The sequence below is a fragment of the Balaenoptera acutorostrata genome, chromosome 2, assembly GCF_949987535.1.
Source record: "Balaenoptera acutorostrata chromosome 2, mBalAcu1.1, whole genome shotgun sequence".
Taxonomy (NCBI): Eukaryota; Metazoa; Chordata; class Mammalia; order Artiodactyla; family Balaenopteridae; genus Balaenoptera; species Balaenoptera acutorostrata.
In genome coordinates, this window is record NC_080065.1 from 102,653,663 (window position 1) to 102,672,762 (window position 19,100).

Genomic DNA, 19,100 nt, shown 5'->3' on the forward strand with positions numbered 1-19,100 from the left:
AGTTAGTAGTTTGGGACAGTTTACAAGGTTCTTAAAGAAATTCAAGATTGTCATCTGTCAGTATAGCAAAGTGCCTTTTCTTTAATGGATGGCTTTTTGGAGTAAGGCATAGTGGGGAAGTGTTTTATTAAATTTTTTGTAGTTCTCTTTATCCTGCAGGATCATAAATTTCCCCTCTTGCTTCTCTTTCTTCACCATTCGTCTTCGAAGGAGACATCTTTGTTTTATCCTCTTCTTCCTCAGAAGTATTGCCTTTCTAGGACTGCCGTTTGGAGGCCCGTGCACTTTTAATTCTTTTCTCAGTAGTCAGTATTCTAATCTTCCAGGATTCTTCTCAGTATTTTTGTCCTCGAGGTAGACTGTCTGTGTCTCGAAGTGATTTTTCTTTGTTTCCTTTTTTCTCTTCCATGAGCTTCTGCTATACTCCCCCTCCCCACCCCTACCACTCTCTCTAGCAGTTTTGAGAGGGTGCTCACAAGACAGTGCTGCTGGATATAGGTGTTTTTTTTTCTACTTATAGGAATTTGAAGTGTGTGGTTTTTCTCTTCTAATTACACTGTAGGCCTGGGATCTGTGTACTTTTACTTGTTTTTCTTGTCGATCTGTTTGCTTTTTTAGGGGATGTGAGGATTTGGGAAGAACTAATTCCTGACCTTTTTTATTTAGCATTTGGTTTAACTTAATGTACACTTTAAAAAAAAAATTTACTTATTTATTTGGCTGCATTGGGTCTTAGTTGTGGCACACAGGGTCTTCGTTGCGGCATGCGGACTCTTTCACTGAGACACGTGGGCCCTCTAGTTCTGGTGCGCAGGCTCCAGGGTGTGTGGGATCAGTAGTTACGGCACGTGGGCTCTCTAGTAGTGGTGCGCGGGCTCTAGAGGGTGTGCGCTCAGTAGTTGTGGCGCAAGGGCCTAGTTGCCCCTTGGCATGTGGGGTATTAGTTCCCTGACCAGGGATCAAACCCATGTCCCCTGCACTGGAAGGTGGATTCTTAACCACTGGATGACTAGGGAAGTCCCTAATGGTACACTTTAAATAAATAAAACTAGGAACTAATTTACTCATATATGGAAGATCCTCCCACTTACATTTAATACTCAAGTAAGACAATATAGATCTATTTTTCTTAGTTTGTATGTGTGAATTTTAGTGATTTTTACATCTAGGCAGAAATGAAACACCAAAACACGAAGCTTTTTGCTTTTCTTCTGAAATACGAAAGTCCTTCAGGATATTCAGAAAATAAACCTTGATAGTGTTCTTTATTGTTTGGAGAATGGTTATTTTGCATTATGATTGAATTTAGTCAAACATCCAATCAGTTGACTTTAGTCATTTCTCATCATAGATCTTTTATGTCTTTGCTAATTCTGCCTTCTGTTGGAAGCAATGCTGTCATTGAAATAATATGAAAATTTTCATATTCCTTTAATATGATTTCTTTAGAAAAGTTGTTTCTTTTCATTTATAGGAATGATATCTGTGGGGTAAGAACACTGACACTAATCTTAAAAACTTGATCGTCTTATACTGTTGCTGAAATCTTTTAAATAATCATAATAGTTCACATTTATTGAGGTATGAATATTTATCAAGGATAATGCTCTGTAAGAGTTTGATTAGCCTCTCAGTTTTTTAAATGAGAAGGTTGAGGCTAGGGTGATAAAGAAAATTGCCCACTAATGGCAGAGCTGGATTTGAACCTAGGTCTGTCTGGTGCCAAAGCCCATGATCTATTATGTGTTTGACACCTTCCGCTTTGGGCCCTGAAATTCGTCATTCTTTTACCATTTGTATGCAACATGATGATGTATATTTGCCTAGTGTTTTATTTTTTTTAAAGTGCTTTCTAAAATTTATCATTTAATCTTCTGCCATCTTATACAGAATCTTAAGTCACATCTATATGATAATTGTTGATTTGATTTAATTATTTTTAGAAGCCATATAAAGGGAAAAAATACTGAGTCATTAAAAAAGTGAATAATTTAGAAAACTATCATATAGAGTGATGGGAAAGAGAAAGAGCTTATGAAAATTGTACAAAACATTAAAAAGTAAACAACATTTTCCTATGAATTACAGGAGATGTTATTTTCTGTAAATAAAATGTGTTAAAAAAGAATAATCAATAATTAAAAACAACAAAAACTCATTAAGAAAGTCAGGTATGCTGACTTGGCTAGTCTCTACACAACATCTTAATAGTCTTGGAAAGCTTAACCTAGCAATTGATAAGAGAGAAGTCTAGAGGCAGACCCAAAGTTAATACACAGATACATTAAATACTTACTGTTAGCTCTTTTGTGAATTTCTTCCCTTCAGTACTGAAAAGTACTCTCTCATTTGACCAACGCACAATTTCAATGCTGGGAAGTATGGTGACTTTTTTCCTATTGTTATCTATATCTTTCTGCTAATTGTGCCTTATCTAAGTACAGAAGTGATGTGAAGATCTGGAGTAAGCAGGAATATAATCTTAATGGCAAGTTATTAGTCTGTTTTTTTGCAGGATGAGCTGATCTCAGGATTTAGTATACCCAGTAGAATGAAAGTTTGTGAGAAGTGTGTGATGTTTATATGTCTAGTATTGGGTTACAGGCTTCAATTTAAAACACCCCATTAAGAAAGTTGGCATAAATTTTGCTTGGTTAGAAGAGGCTATAAACATTTACACCTTATCTTCATTGTGTTTTTTTAAAAAATGTGTGTTTATTTTATTTTATTTTTAAAAAATTAATTAATTAATTAACAATTTTTGGCTGCATTGGGTCTTTGTTGCTGTGCGCGGGCTTTCTCTAGTTGCGGCGAGCGGGGGCTACTGTTCGTTGTGGTGCACAGACTTCTCATTGTGGTGGCTTCCCTTTGTTGAGGAGCGTGGGCTCTAGGGCATGTGGGCTTCAGTAGTTGGGGTGCTTGGGCTTCAGTAGTTGTGGCTCGCGGGCTCTAGAGCTCAAGCTCAGTAGCTGTGGCGCACGGGCTTAGTTGCTCCACGGCATGTGAGATCTTCCCGGACCAAGGATCAAACCCGTGTCCCCTGCATTGGCAGGCGGATTCTTAACCAGTGCGTCACTAGGGAAGCCCTTCATTGTGTTTTAACGAGAGTAGATTGATGGATTCCTTTTTGTGAATTTCTCCTTAGGCAGTGGTAACCAGTGTTGTTCCCAGATGTAGTTCTTGGTTCCCCTTCCTATTATTTGACAGTCCTCACGCCTTATGATCTCAGTGGCAGGTGTTACAAAAAGCATTTGATTTACACTTAATCTTTTTTTGTTAGAAATAGTTATTTTTTAATCAAAGCTACTATGAGGTACATTATAATGCATTTCTTATGCAATAATCAGCCGTATTTCCTGTTTTTATTTTAATGTATTCTAAGAAGGCACTGGGTGCTAGTTTCTTTTATAATTCTTTCTCCACAGGCTGCTTTGTACCGCCTCAGTGGAGACTGGAATCCCTTACACATTGATCCTGACTTTGCTAACTTAGCAGGTGAGTTGCTAATAATGTGAGCCAATGAAAATATTAGCTCAGTTATCTAAATAATACTTAAAGCCGTCGCTACTTATGACTGGAAGTTTGAGTAACATTTTAAAAATAGCCCTCTCCTAATATGTTTATGCAAAAGACATGGAAAGGTGGGAAGTAGTGTTCAGAAAATGGTGTACGTGAAATTCAGATTATGGTGGAAGGTAGCTCCTGCTAGTGCAAGGTCTAGGATGGGACCATGGGGATGGGTGTCTGAGTTATCATGAAGGTCAAGGCCATTGGAGGGGAGAGCAAAGAACTGAAAGGTTGAAGAAGGATCATCTACATACATGGATATTGAAATCACTGTGGATGATTTCGTGGTTACAACCAAAGCGAAACAAAATAATTATTTGTGTCCCCAGATCTCTGACATTCCTTCCTTTTTTTTTTCTTTTTTTGTTTATTTCATAATTTTTTTCCCAGGAAGTATTATTTATAAAATATTTTCCATGTTTCTTAACACATTATTGACTGGAGATGTATTAACGCCATAGGCGTTAGTTTCTGCAAAAATCCCCCTGGTCAATAATGTGTTAAATTAGGTGGTATGAGTCAGGCTAATGCAGTTTAAAAATGTATTTTTGAAGTCCTGAATGAACTGTTCTTGGTTTTTAAACATGAAATGTGCCTTTATCTAACTAAATTCTCTCTCTCATTTTTAGGTTTTGACAAGCCCATATTACATGGATTATGTACATTTGGATTTTCTGCCAGGCATGTTTTACAGCAGTTTGCAGATAATGATGTGTCAAGATTCAAAGCAATTAAGGTATGTGTAAATTATTAATAATTTAACTACTTGTTCCTTTTTAGTTTTAGAGGAGTCTTAGTGACTTCATTTAAAAATAGGTACTATCCGAAGTTCTTATTTTTATTATTTCATTGACTTGGCAATCCGCAAGTTCTCTTTTTGTAGCTATAAATGCCTCTATTACACATGCATCATGAAGGATATTATATACAGTTATACTTTTAACAGATTGATTTGATTGTTTTGTAAATTAATTAGGAGCATACATATATCAGCATATATGCCTTAACAAACTCATGATTTACCTGTAAAAATTTATTTATTCATGTTTTACAGTTTTATAATTTGCCTTAATTTAATTGAAAATGTTAAGTGGCTGCATTTGAACTCTAATAAACATGCACCTATATCAGTATGTTGGTTGCATATTGATTTTAGTTTTGCACTTTTTTTTTTGTGGTCACTGTAAATTTCTTTATTTTTTGGCTGTATTGAGTCTTCCTTGCTGCGCGCAGGCTTTCTCTAGTTGTGGCGAGTGGGGGCTACTCTTCATTGTGGTGTGCGGGCTTCTCATTGCGGTGGCTTCTCTTGCTGCGGAGCACAGGCTCTAGGTGTGCGGGCTTCAGTAGTTATAGCACGCGGGCTCAGTAGTTGTGGCTCGTGGGCTCTAGAGCACAGGCTCAGTAGTTGTGGCACACGGGCTTAGTTGCTCCGCAGCATGTGGGATCTTCCTGGACCAGGGCTCGAACCCGTGTCCCCTGCATTGGCAGGCGGATTCTTAACCACTGCACCACCAGGGAAGCCCTAGTTTTGCACTTTTAAGTTAGCTTCAAGTTTTCATCCATTATAAATTGCAAAGAAAACTGACTCTGCACAGTTTTGCATAAATCGAAAGACATACACTTAAAACAAAACAAAACAAAACTTTAAGGCAGTGTCAAATAGCTCCAAAAGCTTTTATCAGTTTGTGCTCCTTGCAGCAGTGGAAATTTATTTTCTGATGTCTTGCCTTTGATAACACTGATTATTCTCATTATTATAACTATTTTATAGTTATTATTATAATTATTTTTAAAACCAGCGAATAATATATACACAGAGCAAATAAAATAGTATAGAAAATTAGGAAATAAAAAATGTAATTATTCTGTCCTATACAACAACCCCAGGTCTTATTCCTCAGACTTAATGAGTGCTTTTTTTTTAATTAATTAATTAAATTAATTAATTTATTTATGGCTGTGTTGGGTTTTCGTTTCTGTGCGAGGGCTTTCTCCAGTTACGGCAAGTGGGGGCCACTCTTCATCGCGGTGCGCGGGCCTCTCACTGTCGCGGCCTCTCCCGCTGCGGAGCACAGGCTCCAGACGCACAGGCTCAGCAGTTGTGGCTTACGGGCCCAGTTGCTCCACGGCATGTGGGATCCTCCCAGACCAGGGTTCGAACCCGTGTCCCCTGCATTGGCAGGCAGACTCTCAACCACTGCGCCACCAGGGAAGCCCCTAGTGCTACTTTTAACTGCTTCTCTTAAGTTGTTTTGGTGGTTACCTATATAACTCTACTTAATATGATTATTCTTCTGTGTTTTGATTTGTCAAGATTAAACTATTTATTGATTCTATATTTTGAAAGACAAAGAATTAACTTTTACTAACTATATCTCTACTAATTTTATCATACTACTATTTTTATGAATTTAAGTATAGTCCAGTCTCTGTTTCTTCCTTTTATGCTCTCCAACCTTCCCCCCAAATACCACCCCCCTGCAAAGTGGAAAAGTTTCATATTAAAACATTCTTAACCCTAAAACACATTTTTTTTAAAGGTTCGTTTTGCAAAACCAGTATATCCAGGACAAACTCTACAAACTGAGATGTGGAAGGAAGGAAATAGAATCCATTTCCAAACCAAGGTATGGATAATGTAGTTAGAGGTACATTGTTTCGTTAACCCTCTTCACTGTATCCTATAATTATGTTCCATCCTAGCATTCTTTTGGTTAATATTATGGATATGAGATAAAACTTAGAAAGTTTTTTTTAAAAAAGCAGTGGTAACTTTTAATTGAAAATAAGATGCCTCCGTACCTTGTTTTTTATTTTCTGTTTTTTTTTTTTTTTTTTTACAGTCCAGGTCTTTTATTTTCTTTACCCCCATCATGCCATGAATTCATAGGGAATGGGCTCCAGCAGTTCAGGCTTCTTTCCATTGGTTCTCACGAAGTGTGCTTCCCTGGGGGAGCAGGCTGGCGCTTCAGCTGAACCCAAGTACCTTTCTCTTTGGCTTCCTTCTTTTTCTGATCATTTTCCTTCACTCGTTTCAGGAAGCTATCTCAGCTCTTAGAGTGCGTAACATGCTCAATACGCACATTAATTCTCTTGGCAAGAATCTTGCCCTTAGCTTGTATGTTTACAATGATGCCAACAGCATGCTGGGTAACATTGTAGACTCTCCCAGTTTCGCCATGGCAACATTTGTGGGGCATTCCTTTTTGAACAGTGCCCGTTCCCTTGATATCTACAATATCACCTTTCTTGTAGATTTGCATGTATGTGGCCAAAGGAGCAGCTCCATGTTTTCTAAAAGGCCTAGAGAACATGTAGCGGGTGCCCCTCCTCTTTCTCTTTGTGTTGGTCATTTTGGCGAATTACTGGAAGATGGAGGTTCTGGCCGAAAAGAAGCTATTTTCTGTTTTTTATTCTCAGCTAAATTGGTGCCTGTCTACATAGCATTTCTGAAAACCCAACCAACCATATCTTTTTGGCTCAACCCATCATTCAAGTTGTTGTCAGAATATAATCTTCAGAAAATTAAAGGCATGACTCTCAGACAGATATAAAATGAAAATGTGACACAAATTAACATCTTATGTCACAGAGTCTGGGCTTAATTAATAGTAAGTAACAAGACAGAGTATATCTCCCTATAGAGTTAAGTAATTTTGGGGTGAGGCTGTTAGCAGTGCTCCAGTAAAATACTAAAAGGACATGCAATCAGCCTTTTATAAGTTTTTTACAGATTATTTTTGTTAATACAGTTGACCAGGGTGACACTTTTTGGCCTGATCATTTGTACTACATTGATGGTTTGTGTCGAGCAGTTTAAATACCACCACCAACAATAATAACAGCTTAAAGTTGTCGAGTACCTATAAGCAGGCTATCCCATTATTTCTACTATGCGTAACAGCTCTACATTTAATTTAGGAAAATCTAGGTTCAGGTCTCCTAAATAACTTGCTCATGGTCACATAGAAAGTGGTGGAGCTGGGATAGACACCCAGGTCTGCCTGGCTCAAGGCTTCCTTCCTAGGCCCTAACTTTTTTTTTTGTTTTTTTTACTGTATCATGATTTCTTTTTTTTTTTTTTTTTTAACATCTTTATTGGAGTATAATTGCTTTTGATTGTTGTGTTAGTTGCTGCTGTATAACAAAGTGAATCAGCTATACGTATACATATATCCCCATATCCCCTCCCTCTTGTGTCTCCCTCCCACCCTCCCTATCCCAGCCTTCTAGGTGGTCACAAAGCACCAAGCTGATCTCCCTGTGCTATGTGGCTGCTTCCCACTAGCTATCTATTTTATATTTGGTAGTGTATATAAGTCCATGCCACTCTCTAACTTCGTCCCAGCCTACCCTTCCCCCTCCCCATGTCCTCAAGTCCATTCTCTACATCTGCATCTTTATTCCTCTCCTGCCGCTAGATTCTTCAGAACCAATTTTTTTTTCTTTTTAGATTCCATATAAATGTGTTAGCATACGGTATTTGTTTTTCTCTTTCTGACTTACTTCACTCTGTATGACAGACTCTAGGTCCATCCACCTCAGTAAAAATAACTCAATTTCGTTTCTTTTTATGGCTGAGTAATATTCCATTATATATATGTGCCACATCTTCTTTATCCATTCATCTGTCGAAGGGCACTTAGGTTGCTTCCATGTCCTGGCTATTGTAAACAGTGCTGCAATAAACATTGTGCTACATTTGTCTTTCTGAATTATGGTTTTCTCAGGGTATATGCCCAGTAGTGGGATTGCTGGGTCATATGGTAGTTGCATTTTTAGTTTCTTTTCTTTTTTTTTTTTTTTCCACACACACACACTGTATTTTATTTTTACAAGAGATAAATAGACTGACACCAAGCATTGTACATGGATGACCACAACAAAAGCAACAATGATTGCAATTACCAAACATGAAACACACTCATACTATGTCATAATATTGACATTCAGTCCAGTAATCCTCCACTGTAACAGCTCCTTTACTTTGCAGTGAAAATTGATTTGTATATTCTTTGCCTCTGAGTCCTTGTGGGATTTTTTTTTTAATTCAGACAGATAGTCACAAAAATTATACTCATCCTCATCAGTTCACTCAGTCCCATGTAATTAATTTCTTTTTTATCTTGATCTTTTCTTAGCACTTTTATGAGTTCATCAGTTTTTCATTAGAGTTCTGAAAATGCTTATTCATTCAGTTCAGCAGTACAGTCAGTTACCAGAAACCTGTAGTTGTCAGAGTCTTTTCCATGAATTTCTTGAAGATGAAACCCTTTTTTTTTTTTTTTCCCACACACACACACTGTATTTTATTTTTACAAGAGATAAATAGACTGACACCAAGCATTGTACATGGATGACCACAACAAAAGCAACAATGATTGCAATTACCAAACATGAAACACACTTATACTATGTCATAATATTGACATTCAGTCCAGTAATCCTCCACTGTAACAGCTCCTTTACTTTGCTGTGAAAATTGATTTGTATATTCTTTTCCTCTGAGTCCTTGTGGGATTTTTTTTTTTAATTCAGACAGAAAGTCACAAAAATTATACTCATCCACATCAGTTCACTCAGTCCCATGTAATTAATTTCTTTTTTTTTTCATCTTGATCTTTTGTTAGCACTTTTATGAGTTCATCAGTTTTTCATTAGAGTTCTGAAAATGCTTATTCATTCAGTTCAGCAGTACAGTCAGTTACCAGAAACCTGTACTTGTCAGAGTCTTTTCCATGAATTTCTTGAAGATGAAACCCTTTTATAGGAACATATTTGCAAAATCATCAGAGTACACACAGAACTGTCTGTAAATGACAAAAGACTTAAAAATGACCATGGTTAAAGATTTGATGAAAGTTCATAATAATGCAGTTGACAAGAAAATTAGTTATTTCTGAGATAATATTTTAAAGTAATAACTAGGATTATTACTTATAACATTATACCAGAACATATAAGATTTTTAGACGTTTCCTGTAATGTCTGAAACATTTATATTAACATATTTCCATACATATTTCCATACAAATACAAATATAAGATTTTTAGAAATTTCATGTAATGTCTGAAACATTTATATTAACATATTTCCATACAAATAACCCAATGAAAGTTTAGTATTAGTTGTTTTGTTTGTTTTTTTATACTGCAGGTTCTTATTAGGCATCAGTTTTATACACATCAGTGTATACATGTCAATCCCAATCGCCCAATTCAGCACACCACCATTCCCACCCCACCGCAGTTTTCCCCCCTTGGTGTCCATATGTCTGTTCTTTATATGTTATAGACTTACTTCTTTGTTGGCTATGTAGTTTGTAAATATTTTCTCCCAGTCTCTAGCTTGACTTCTTATACTCTTAAAAGAATCTTTCACGTAGCAAATGATTTTAGTTTTGATAATGTCTAGTTTACCTATTTTTCCTTTTATGGTTCATCTCTTTCCTGGTTTATTGCAATAGGCCCACTGTTCTCTCTGATTCTGACCTTGCCTCCCAAAAGTCTGTTCTTAACAAAGCAATTAGAGTGATCTTTTAACATGTAATTTCTCATTTAAAACTCTCCAAGCTTCCCATGTCACTCAGAGTAAAAGCCAAAGTTTGAGCAGTAGCCTCTAAAACCCTATATAATTTGGTTCCTCATTATCCCTCTGACTTCCCCTCTTACCACTCTCTCCCTCCCTCAGCCACACTGGCTTTCTTCCTGGTATTCAAACAGGCCAGGCAACCCCTGACCCAGACTCCAGTCTCTTTTTGCCTGAAAAATGTAACCTTGGCTCTAAGCTCCCTTATTGCCCTCAGGTACTACTGAGATGAGGCCCTTTTAGTGAAGCCTTCCATGATCTCCCATTCAGCATAGAAATTGCCCTATTTCCTATAGTCCCATATCCAGTTGCTTGTTTTCTTTTTCATCATGGTACTTGCAAATATCTAACCTACTAGGTATTTTACTTATTTAAAAAAAATGGTCTATCTTCTCCTCTAGAATTAAGCTCCTTGAGAGAAACTCTTTGCATCTTTTTTGTTCTTAAATGTTCAAGTACAGAATCTAGAGAGCCTGGCACATAGTAGGGGCTAAATAACGGTTTCTATAATGAAGAATGGACAGAGAAATGAAGGAATGACAAAAGTATGTCCCAACCTAGCTGGGGCTTGCTGTGATGAACCCATTGGCTCTAGGTTGGAGAACCTGAGCTGGTACGTTTGGAATCATCTTTCCTTTTCTGAGGAGAGGTTCATTTCTTTCAGAAATTCAGGGTCTAAGAAAGATGCCTTAAGAATCATCCTCCTTGGAATGACGGCATTAGAACTTCTAATGAAAGTTCAGCTCCTAAGGAAGTGGTGATTATCACCGGTTGTTAATACTCTTTGTTGAATGGTTGGTGAGGAGCATTGTGGTTCCTCATCATTATGGATGGAGGGACCAAGCTGACAGTACCTGAGCTCACTGATCAATCTTAACTTCATTAAAAACCGGACAACTTTTTGTACTTACTGTTGCAAAGCAATAGGAAGGTACACAGCATCACTTATAAAATAATCTTGTAGTAACATGAAATCGAATCTAAATCTAATTAATTCTCTAGCTATAACTACCTGTTTATAAGGAAATCGAGGTAATAGGGAACATCTTAAATGACATCACAGGAATACAATCAACAGACTCCTGTGGAAAATTCTACAGGATAAATTACTTAGTTTCTTCAATAAATCGGTGCCAAATCAAAGGGAGGGAGAACTGTTGTAGACTAAAAGACACATGGACATATTGCAAGGCGTGGACCTTCTTTAGATCTTGATTTCAATAGATCATGTATAAAAGAGACATTTAAACACATTTGGAGGCAATTGAGTATGGCTTAGTTATTGTGGTAAAAGAAATGATGATTAAATTTGTTGGGCGAGAGAATGATGTTATGTTAGAAACAAGTTTTTATCTGTTGGAGGTAAATACTGTGGCATGTAAGGAGAAATGACATAATGTCTGAGATTTACAATAAAAAACAGCACTTCCCCCACCCTCCCCAAACTCCTAAACCAAAATAAATACACAAAGAAATGAAAGTGTGCAAGTGAGTGAGTGTGTTTGTGTGTGTGTGTGTGTGTAGCAGAAGAAGAATGGCAGACTTTTGATAATTGTTGAAACTGGGTGATGGGTAAATGGTGCTGCATTCCTTTTATATCATTCTCTTTACTTTGTGTATGTTTGAAAATTTCTACCACAAAAAAATTAAGAAAAAAAATCCTCCTTGTCCCTTCTTTTCTAGAGATTTTCCAAGAAGCAGGAAGATTGAATCTCATCAGCAAACCCTCACAAGGCTGAAGTTGTCCTCTCTTCACTCTCTCGGTGCCTGAAACTTTAAGTCATTCTGCAGTGCCTTTTCAAATTGGGACCCGCCTCAGTCCATGTGGTATTTCTAATGAAAGCAGTGACTTCTGGGAGGCTACCTCATCCCGTGCACCAATCTTCCCACTGGATCATCCTGGCCACTACCTCAAAATGAGGTGTCTCTAATTCTAGAGTGGAATCAGGAGGATCCAGATGCATTGCCACTTATAACTGGTATAAATTACAGCCCACAAGCAGAGGTGTGCAAGAAATAGTACGAAAATTTTTTTATAACTCCATGTAATTTGTATTTGAAGCCTTGATCCTGCTGGTGTCCTGTTTGGATTTCCGCCATCCCTATTTGGAAGTCATACAGGGCCAAGGTTTTGAGGGAGTGGGTGGAAGGATGATCATTGTGGACTGGAGCCCACAGTTGTAAGTGTAGATGCCCATCAGCTCGGGGGCCGTGCCTCCTGTAGGTTTGGTGGCTCCTGTGCCATGCGTGGGACAGGTTGCCATGATTCTGCTTGTATGCACACTACAGCCATCTCCTTTTGGAATTTTTGCTCCATTTACCCCTCCAGCCACACTTGAGAGGCCTTTTCTCCTCCAGGATTTACAGACATCTCTCTCTGACTTAATTAGCACATTTCAACACTCCAGTAGGGAAACAAGACAGTACCTAATTTCAAAAACCTGCTTCTGTTATGTTTCTGCTCAAGTATCCTCTCTTTTCCATGGAGTTTGCGATTTTAGAAATAAAAGCCAAGATGATCAGCATGCTATTTCTGCTATGCCCTGCCGGGCTCTTCCACTGGCCAGTGAACATAGGGTCTGCTACCCACTTGAATGCAGAAGGGAAAACGTGAAATAAAGGAAGAAAAGGAAAAAAATGAACAGGAAAAGATTAACATCTCAAAGTATCCTGCCACATTTGAAAGATGTGAGAGTTGAATTCATGGGAAAGGTTCTGCTGGGAAAAAGGAGTTGTTCTTGAAAATGGGGTCTGTGCTGTTGCAGAGACTGTTGAACCTAGGTCCACAGAATGCTCTGATGTCATCACTGAGGTTAGAGAATTCTGCTGTAGGCCTGGCAACCTTTGAAACTTAACAGCCCTGGTGAGCACTAAGCAGTACTGCTTGTTCACTAAGTGGTCCAAGTTGTTCAGCCATTTAGGAGACTTGACTATTTTTATTTGTATTGAATCATTTCAACGGATTTCCCAAAAGCCAAGAAGGGCCAACCTGTAGGGAAGAGGAGGAGTTGGACGTGAGGCATCTTCTAAGGGAATCTTCCAGTTGGTACGATGAGACGGCGACAAAAGAGGAAACATCTGGAAAGTGAAGAGTCCCAGGAAACTGCCGAGAAGGGAGGAGGTATGTGGGGGGCAACTTGTGGGGGGAACATGGGTTTCTGCCAAACTGAGCCTTCTCTAGGAAGGGGGGTACTGAGAACGTGTCACCTGTGAAGCAGGGTGCGAGAGACCTTGTCTCACTGATGCTGCCGTATCCACGCAGAGGGTCCCTGTGGTGTGAGACGGCACAGAACAGCCAGGTGCCCCTGGGAGATGGGAGGTCAGCTCCGCTGGTCTGAGGACCCTCTCCTGGGGCTGCCGGGCCTGGAGCTTTGTCGGACTCACAGCAGGCTGCATCCTGCTTGCACAGACCTAGAGGTGCAGCTTTTCTCAGTCCCCGAGTTCTCTCTTATTCTCTTTGATCTTCCCCTGGGGTCACGAGGTGGGGGGTGTGAAGGATGCAAGGATGCTGAGAGAGACCCATGAGCTGCTTGGCCCCTTTTCCCAAAGTGGAAAGAGAAGCCCCATGAGTTGAAGGCCTTGTTGAAAAGTATCTTGAGAAGTGGAATGCAGTTCGAAAGGAGATTGTTTGTCTAGGGATGGTGTCATTGAAAGCAAGGAGGTTTTATTCCTTCGACAGGAAGAATTTCTCAAAGGAGATCAAGGGAAGGGAAGGGCTTTCCAGAGACTGAGCCCGCATGGGCGGGGGTGAGAGATGTCCTCAGGGTCCTGCGGGGAGCTCTGAGAGCCACGGGCCACGTGGTGCCTGCGTGCCTTAAACGTAGGCGAGTAGCTTGCCCTGGGAGAGGGGTGGTCACGTGAGGAAGTGGGGCAGAGTGGAGCCTACCCCAGACTTCCAGCTGGAGGCCTCTGCCCCAGATTAGAGCCCAGTAGCTCCTACCAGGCCTAGGGTCCTGGAGACTAGGATGGGCCCTGGGAGTGGAGGTCTAGACAGCAGGCAGATTTTCAGGCAGTGGCTGGGACAGGCTGGGGAAGGCAATGACTGCCCCTGTCTCACCATTCAGAATATTTTTCTCTATGTTCCAGTGTGTGTGTGTGTGAGTGTGAGTGTGTGTGTGTGTGTGTGGTAGTGGAGAGAAGAGCGGGATGAATGGGGGTAGAGTGCTCATCAGATATAAAGTCTGCATGGTAAAGTTCTTGTCACCCTGCCTGGAGCTGGGTGACACTCGGTGTATGTAAGAGTGTGTACAGAATTCTTGTTAGGGGTGTTTTATGAGGCAGTAACTCATACACCCATGTACACTCTGATACAGCAAATATATCACACACCCCACATATAACTTCCTTATTAAACCACACACAGCACATGTAGGTATATACACGCATCACTCCTGTACTACGTTCTCATACAACCCACCTGTGTCACAATCCTCTCCTCCAACACCAAACGCTGGAGATGAGATATGTATATAGACACACACACTATATATATATGACACACACACTATATATATATGTATCTCCTCAACTCTCGCAAACACAGCTAACTTCAGCTATCTCTAAATACCTCTGTAAGAACCAGTCACATGTCATACACACCACACTTCTAACACATTCTTTAGTGATGCCAGACCCGCTTTGTACAAACCACAGTAAAGCACAGTCTCACTAACCCATGTCAGGGTTGCCAGATAAAATATGGGCTGTCCAGTTAAATTTGAATTCCAGATAAACAACAAGTAATTTTTCAGTATGAGTATGTCCCAAATATTGTATGGGCCATACTTACACGAAAAATAAGTAAGACCAAATACTGCATGGGAATACTTACACTACAAAATTATTCTGGGTTTATCTGAAATTGAAATTTAACCGGGTGCCCTGTATTTTTGTTTGCTAAGTCTGGCAACCCTTATATACTTACCGCCAGCTGATGTGTTATATATTGATTGTATTGTTGTTTAGTGTTTGTCTTCCTCTACTAGAATGTGCAGCCTTACCAGAGACTAGAACAATGGAAGAGTGCCGGATACATAGGAGTAGCTGCTTACTGAACCTTGGTGAATGAATGAATGAACACACACCATAAATACAAGCCACACCGTGTGATGAGGAAAAGTTACATGTCCCAGAATTCCTGACTTGTGAACAGAAATCATGCACACAGAGGCCACAGATACAGATACACACATCTGCACTGTGCTCCCCACGCCAACCCCACACTTACCACAGACTTAAGTGATAGACATCACTCACTCTTCACACATACTCACAGTCACCACCTAGGCCCACATTACCCACAAGACACTGACAGAATAAGTATTGATTTTAATTAAATACTGGAGTATCCACTGGGAGCCACACTCTCAACTGTGTGTATTCACTGCACCTGACACATGTCAGACCGTCAGTAAATATTTGTGGACAGAGGATTGAGGAACCCACCCTGAGCCTTTCATTCCTCCCTCAGGAATCTCGAAGTCACAAGAGGATCCCGCTCGGCTTGGATCCCCTGTGGTGGCCCAAGGCTGCAGCCCAGGGGCAGGGGAGGTCCCCTCTGCCTCTGAATACTTCTGTGCTTCTTCTCCACGCAAGCTCATCCGTGGTGGTAAGGGCGCGGGGCTCCTCAGGTGAGGGGCTGCTTGGCTGGGAGGCAGGAGGCACACAGATCCCAGGGAGGCTGAGAGGAAACCCAGGGTCATCAGAGGCGCTGAGGGCTCTGTGGAGGAGCCTGAGCAGGATGGCTGAGCTGTACGAGGGCGTGGATCTCAGCTGAGTCTGGGGGCGTGTGAATCCTGGTACCACCATGGTGGGGAAGTTAAGGAGCAGGGGCCGGAAAGGTCTGGGCTTGAGGTGGAGGGCAGAGGGACCAGATTAAGCATCTTCAGAGGAAAATGTAGGGTTTGCCTTTGCCTTTGCTTCCTGAGAAGGACAGAGTTCTTCATCATAGACCTCCAGCCTGAGAGCAGGACCATCCAGCTGAGGTCCACCCAGCTCACACATACATCCGCTCTCCAGGCACAGCCATTCTTAGTGCACACGTAAACCCCAAGCACGTGATCCACAGTGCTCCTCTCCTACACCCCCATTCCACAAGTAATGCACCACCGATATTCCCAAACTCACACTCCTCGTAGTACACGCATCCTCCCACATCCCTCACATACCACAGCCCTCACCACCATACTCCACACCCCTGTATACAGACACCGCTCCAGTATCCCCCCACACGCAGATGAAAAGCCCACAGATGACACCAGATACACCACTCCATCCTACGGCCAACAGACACCAAGCTCATGACACAGCTACGTCATGCAAATGTCCCTCTCTCATCTACCACACCTGCTCCCTCAGCTTCCAGCATGGCCCGCGCATGTTATTATGTTTTTAATTTCCTTTCCCAGGAATCTGGAGATTACATCGAGACACTCCCCGGCCTAGAGCAGCCCTAGCCCGGGTTCAGGAACAAGGGGAGACCGCTCCCCCACCACAGTGTGTCGCCTTCTCATCCCCTTCATTCAGTAAGACCTCTCTGTATACAAACAAAGAGGAAAGAGGCATGAAAATATACTACATGCGGGTGAAAACGATCAAGGGTGTAGCTGTCTCCTGGGAGACAGAGAAACCCTTGGGGTTGCTAGAAAAGCGGCTGAGGATAGAAGAAGTGACCCTTCCTGAGGATGTGCGGGTAGGTTCTCCCCGCTCTGCTGTGTCCACCAGAAACCGCCTGTCTGACAGTGAGCCCACTGGGGCGGAGAAAGAGTGTGAGGAAAGGGCAGAGCCATACAGCCCATCAGGGTCAGCTGCAGTCCAGGAGAGACCCAGGGCCAAGACACCGGACTGGCTGGTGACCATGGAGGCCGGCTTCAGGTGCATGGCCTGCTGCCGGGTGTTCCCCACCTTGGAGATCCTCCGGCAGCACGTGCGGTACGGCGTCCAGGAGGGCTTCAGCTGCCATGTCTTTCATCTCACCATGGCCCAGATGATGGGCGATGTGGAATCCGAGAGCACCACCGAGGAGGAGGTGGAGGAGGAGGAGAGGAGGAGGAGAAGCAAGGAGCAAAGGAGAATGAGGAGGAGCAGCCCACGGGGGAAGACCTCAGCCCGAGGAGACCGTGGAGCCAATGTCCAGGCTGCGTGTTACATTCTCCGAAGGAGAGGAAGTGAGCAGGGGCTTGGGCTGCGGAGGGAGCTGTACCTTCTCCGAGCCAGTCGCATCTCTCCACCCCAGACTCATGCTTCCATAAGGGAGAGTTGGGGGCTTTAGCACCTCAGGGGGAACTGAAGGGGAGATAACCGGCTCCCGTGCTTCTGGCCCAGTCATGTAATAATAAAGTCATGACTGTAAGTGGGAATTGATCCTGAGCTTTTCAGCTTCCACAGGAAATTCTCTTTAGCGAAGAAGTGTTTTTCTCTCTTTTGATTTCCACACAGCAACTGAGATTCATGGGACAAGATCCTAGAAGACGGTGTGGCCTTCTGTTGGAAGAGGTAAGGCTTGAGGCTGGCACAGTCTTCTGAGCCTATGTCACGAGGGCCCCGAGGAGTGTAAGGGAAGGGGCCGCAGAGATGTGCTGGTTTATCTAATGGCTCTGCAGTTGCATCAACTTGGGACACACCCAGCACTTCCAAAGGAATTGACCTCTGTTGACTTAAACAAGAATGTGGAGCGTTTTGACTAGGAGTTTTCTCAGGGTCTGCATGATGGACCTCAGCTCTTAAGAGGACGTACTGCCAGCAGCTCCTTCTCGGCAGAGAGAGCCAGGGGTGGTCTGAAGAGAGGACAGGGGGCCCCGCAGGACCAGAAGTTTGAGGTCTGAGAGCCTGTGGCCTGAGCTGAGATCTCACCCTGACCAGTGTACCTAGCCTTCTGGGACAAAGGGAAATGTGAAAGGGAGTCAGGTGGAAATGAGGTCCCCCGAGATATGGAAATGTTCCAGAAGCTTCGTTGTGCGGTAGTTGATCTGGAGCCAAGCTCACTGTGGTGTGTGTGGCTCTGAGCTTTAAGGCAACGCTGGAGGGTAACCCCGACCAGCAGAGCTTATAGTGCTTCTTGTCTCTTCCTGTTCTGCCTCATTTGTTTTATCCCTTCCAGGGAGAAGAAAGGACCCTCGGGATAGTAGTAGCAGACAGAGTGCCAGTGGTCTGAAGGAGGATGAAGGGCCCAGCACTCAGTCTAACATCATATGACAGTCTAAATATCATAGGCAATAAAGGGCATTTTCCAAACCTTTCCTGGATGTTTCATTTAATTACATTTATCTATCTATGCATCTATCTATCAGTCATCTACATCTGTATCTTTCAGGGTTCATGAACAAGCTTTCACATAAGCACTAGGGACGTCCACCAGCATTTTCCAGAAGGAGGCCTGAAAACTGCTGGGGACTTCTCACAAATAGGGAATGGCCACAACCCTTGCCACACAGACTATGTGCGTGGCCCTCCTGACTTACTCCCACTCACTCTGTGAATTGCCCGAGGTCTGAGATGGGGGTGCTGGCTGGAGGCAATGATCACGTGCAGGCTGGATCTCCTCCAGATTCTGATTCTCTTCCTGGGCATGTCGTCCTCAAGCACAGTTTCCATGTCCCTGGCCACACTGATCTCCCTCCTTCAGTCCTTCCCTCCCTCCCTCTTCTGCCTCCTAGTGCAGAGAATACTTTTTACATTTGAGATGAGATTTATATTTTGTTCACAGAATTCTCACCTGTTCTACTGTGGCCTCCGTTTTTAACATTCCAAAGCTGAGAAGTTTCTTTTTTTCTCCCTCATTTCTGCTGAGTCTTTACCTTCCTAATACAGTGAACTCAGAGTGCCTAGCTGACTGGATGGGGGAAAAAAATCCAGGGAGCAAAGAGAAATAATAAAAAATATATCAGTTAATTTTTCATAGTGTTATCCAACTATATATTTTTAAAAATTAGGAATAATATTAGGA

General features: G+C 41.8%; 1 protein-coding gene and 1 pseudogene across 1 annotated transcript in view; both read left to right on the forward strand.

Moving 5' to 3' along the window:
- LOC102999947 (peroxisomal multifunctional enzyme type 2-like) overlaps nucleotides 1-12,794 on the forward strand; it is a 75,663-nt gene extending 62,869 nt beyond the window's left edge. Inside the window, exons 18-21 of the mRNA XM_057539146.1 lie at nucleotides 3,426-3,495; nucleotides 4,197-4,303; nucleotides 6,108-6,194; nucleotides 11,840-12,794. Coding sequence (XP_057395129.1) covers nucleotides 3,426-3,495; nucleotides 4,197-4,303; nucleotides 6,108-6,194; nucleotides 11,840-11,866 — 291 coding nt within the window. The 3' untranslated portion in view covers nucleotides 11,867-12,794. The remainder of the gene's footprint in view (nucleotides 1-3,425; nucleotides 3,496-4,196; nucleotides 4,304-6,107; nucleotides 6,195-11,839) is intronic.
- Nucleotides 12,662-17,607, forward strand: LOC130706547 (protein FAM170A-like; annotated as a pseudogene).
- Nucleotides 17,608-19,100: the final 1,493 nt, after the last annotated feature.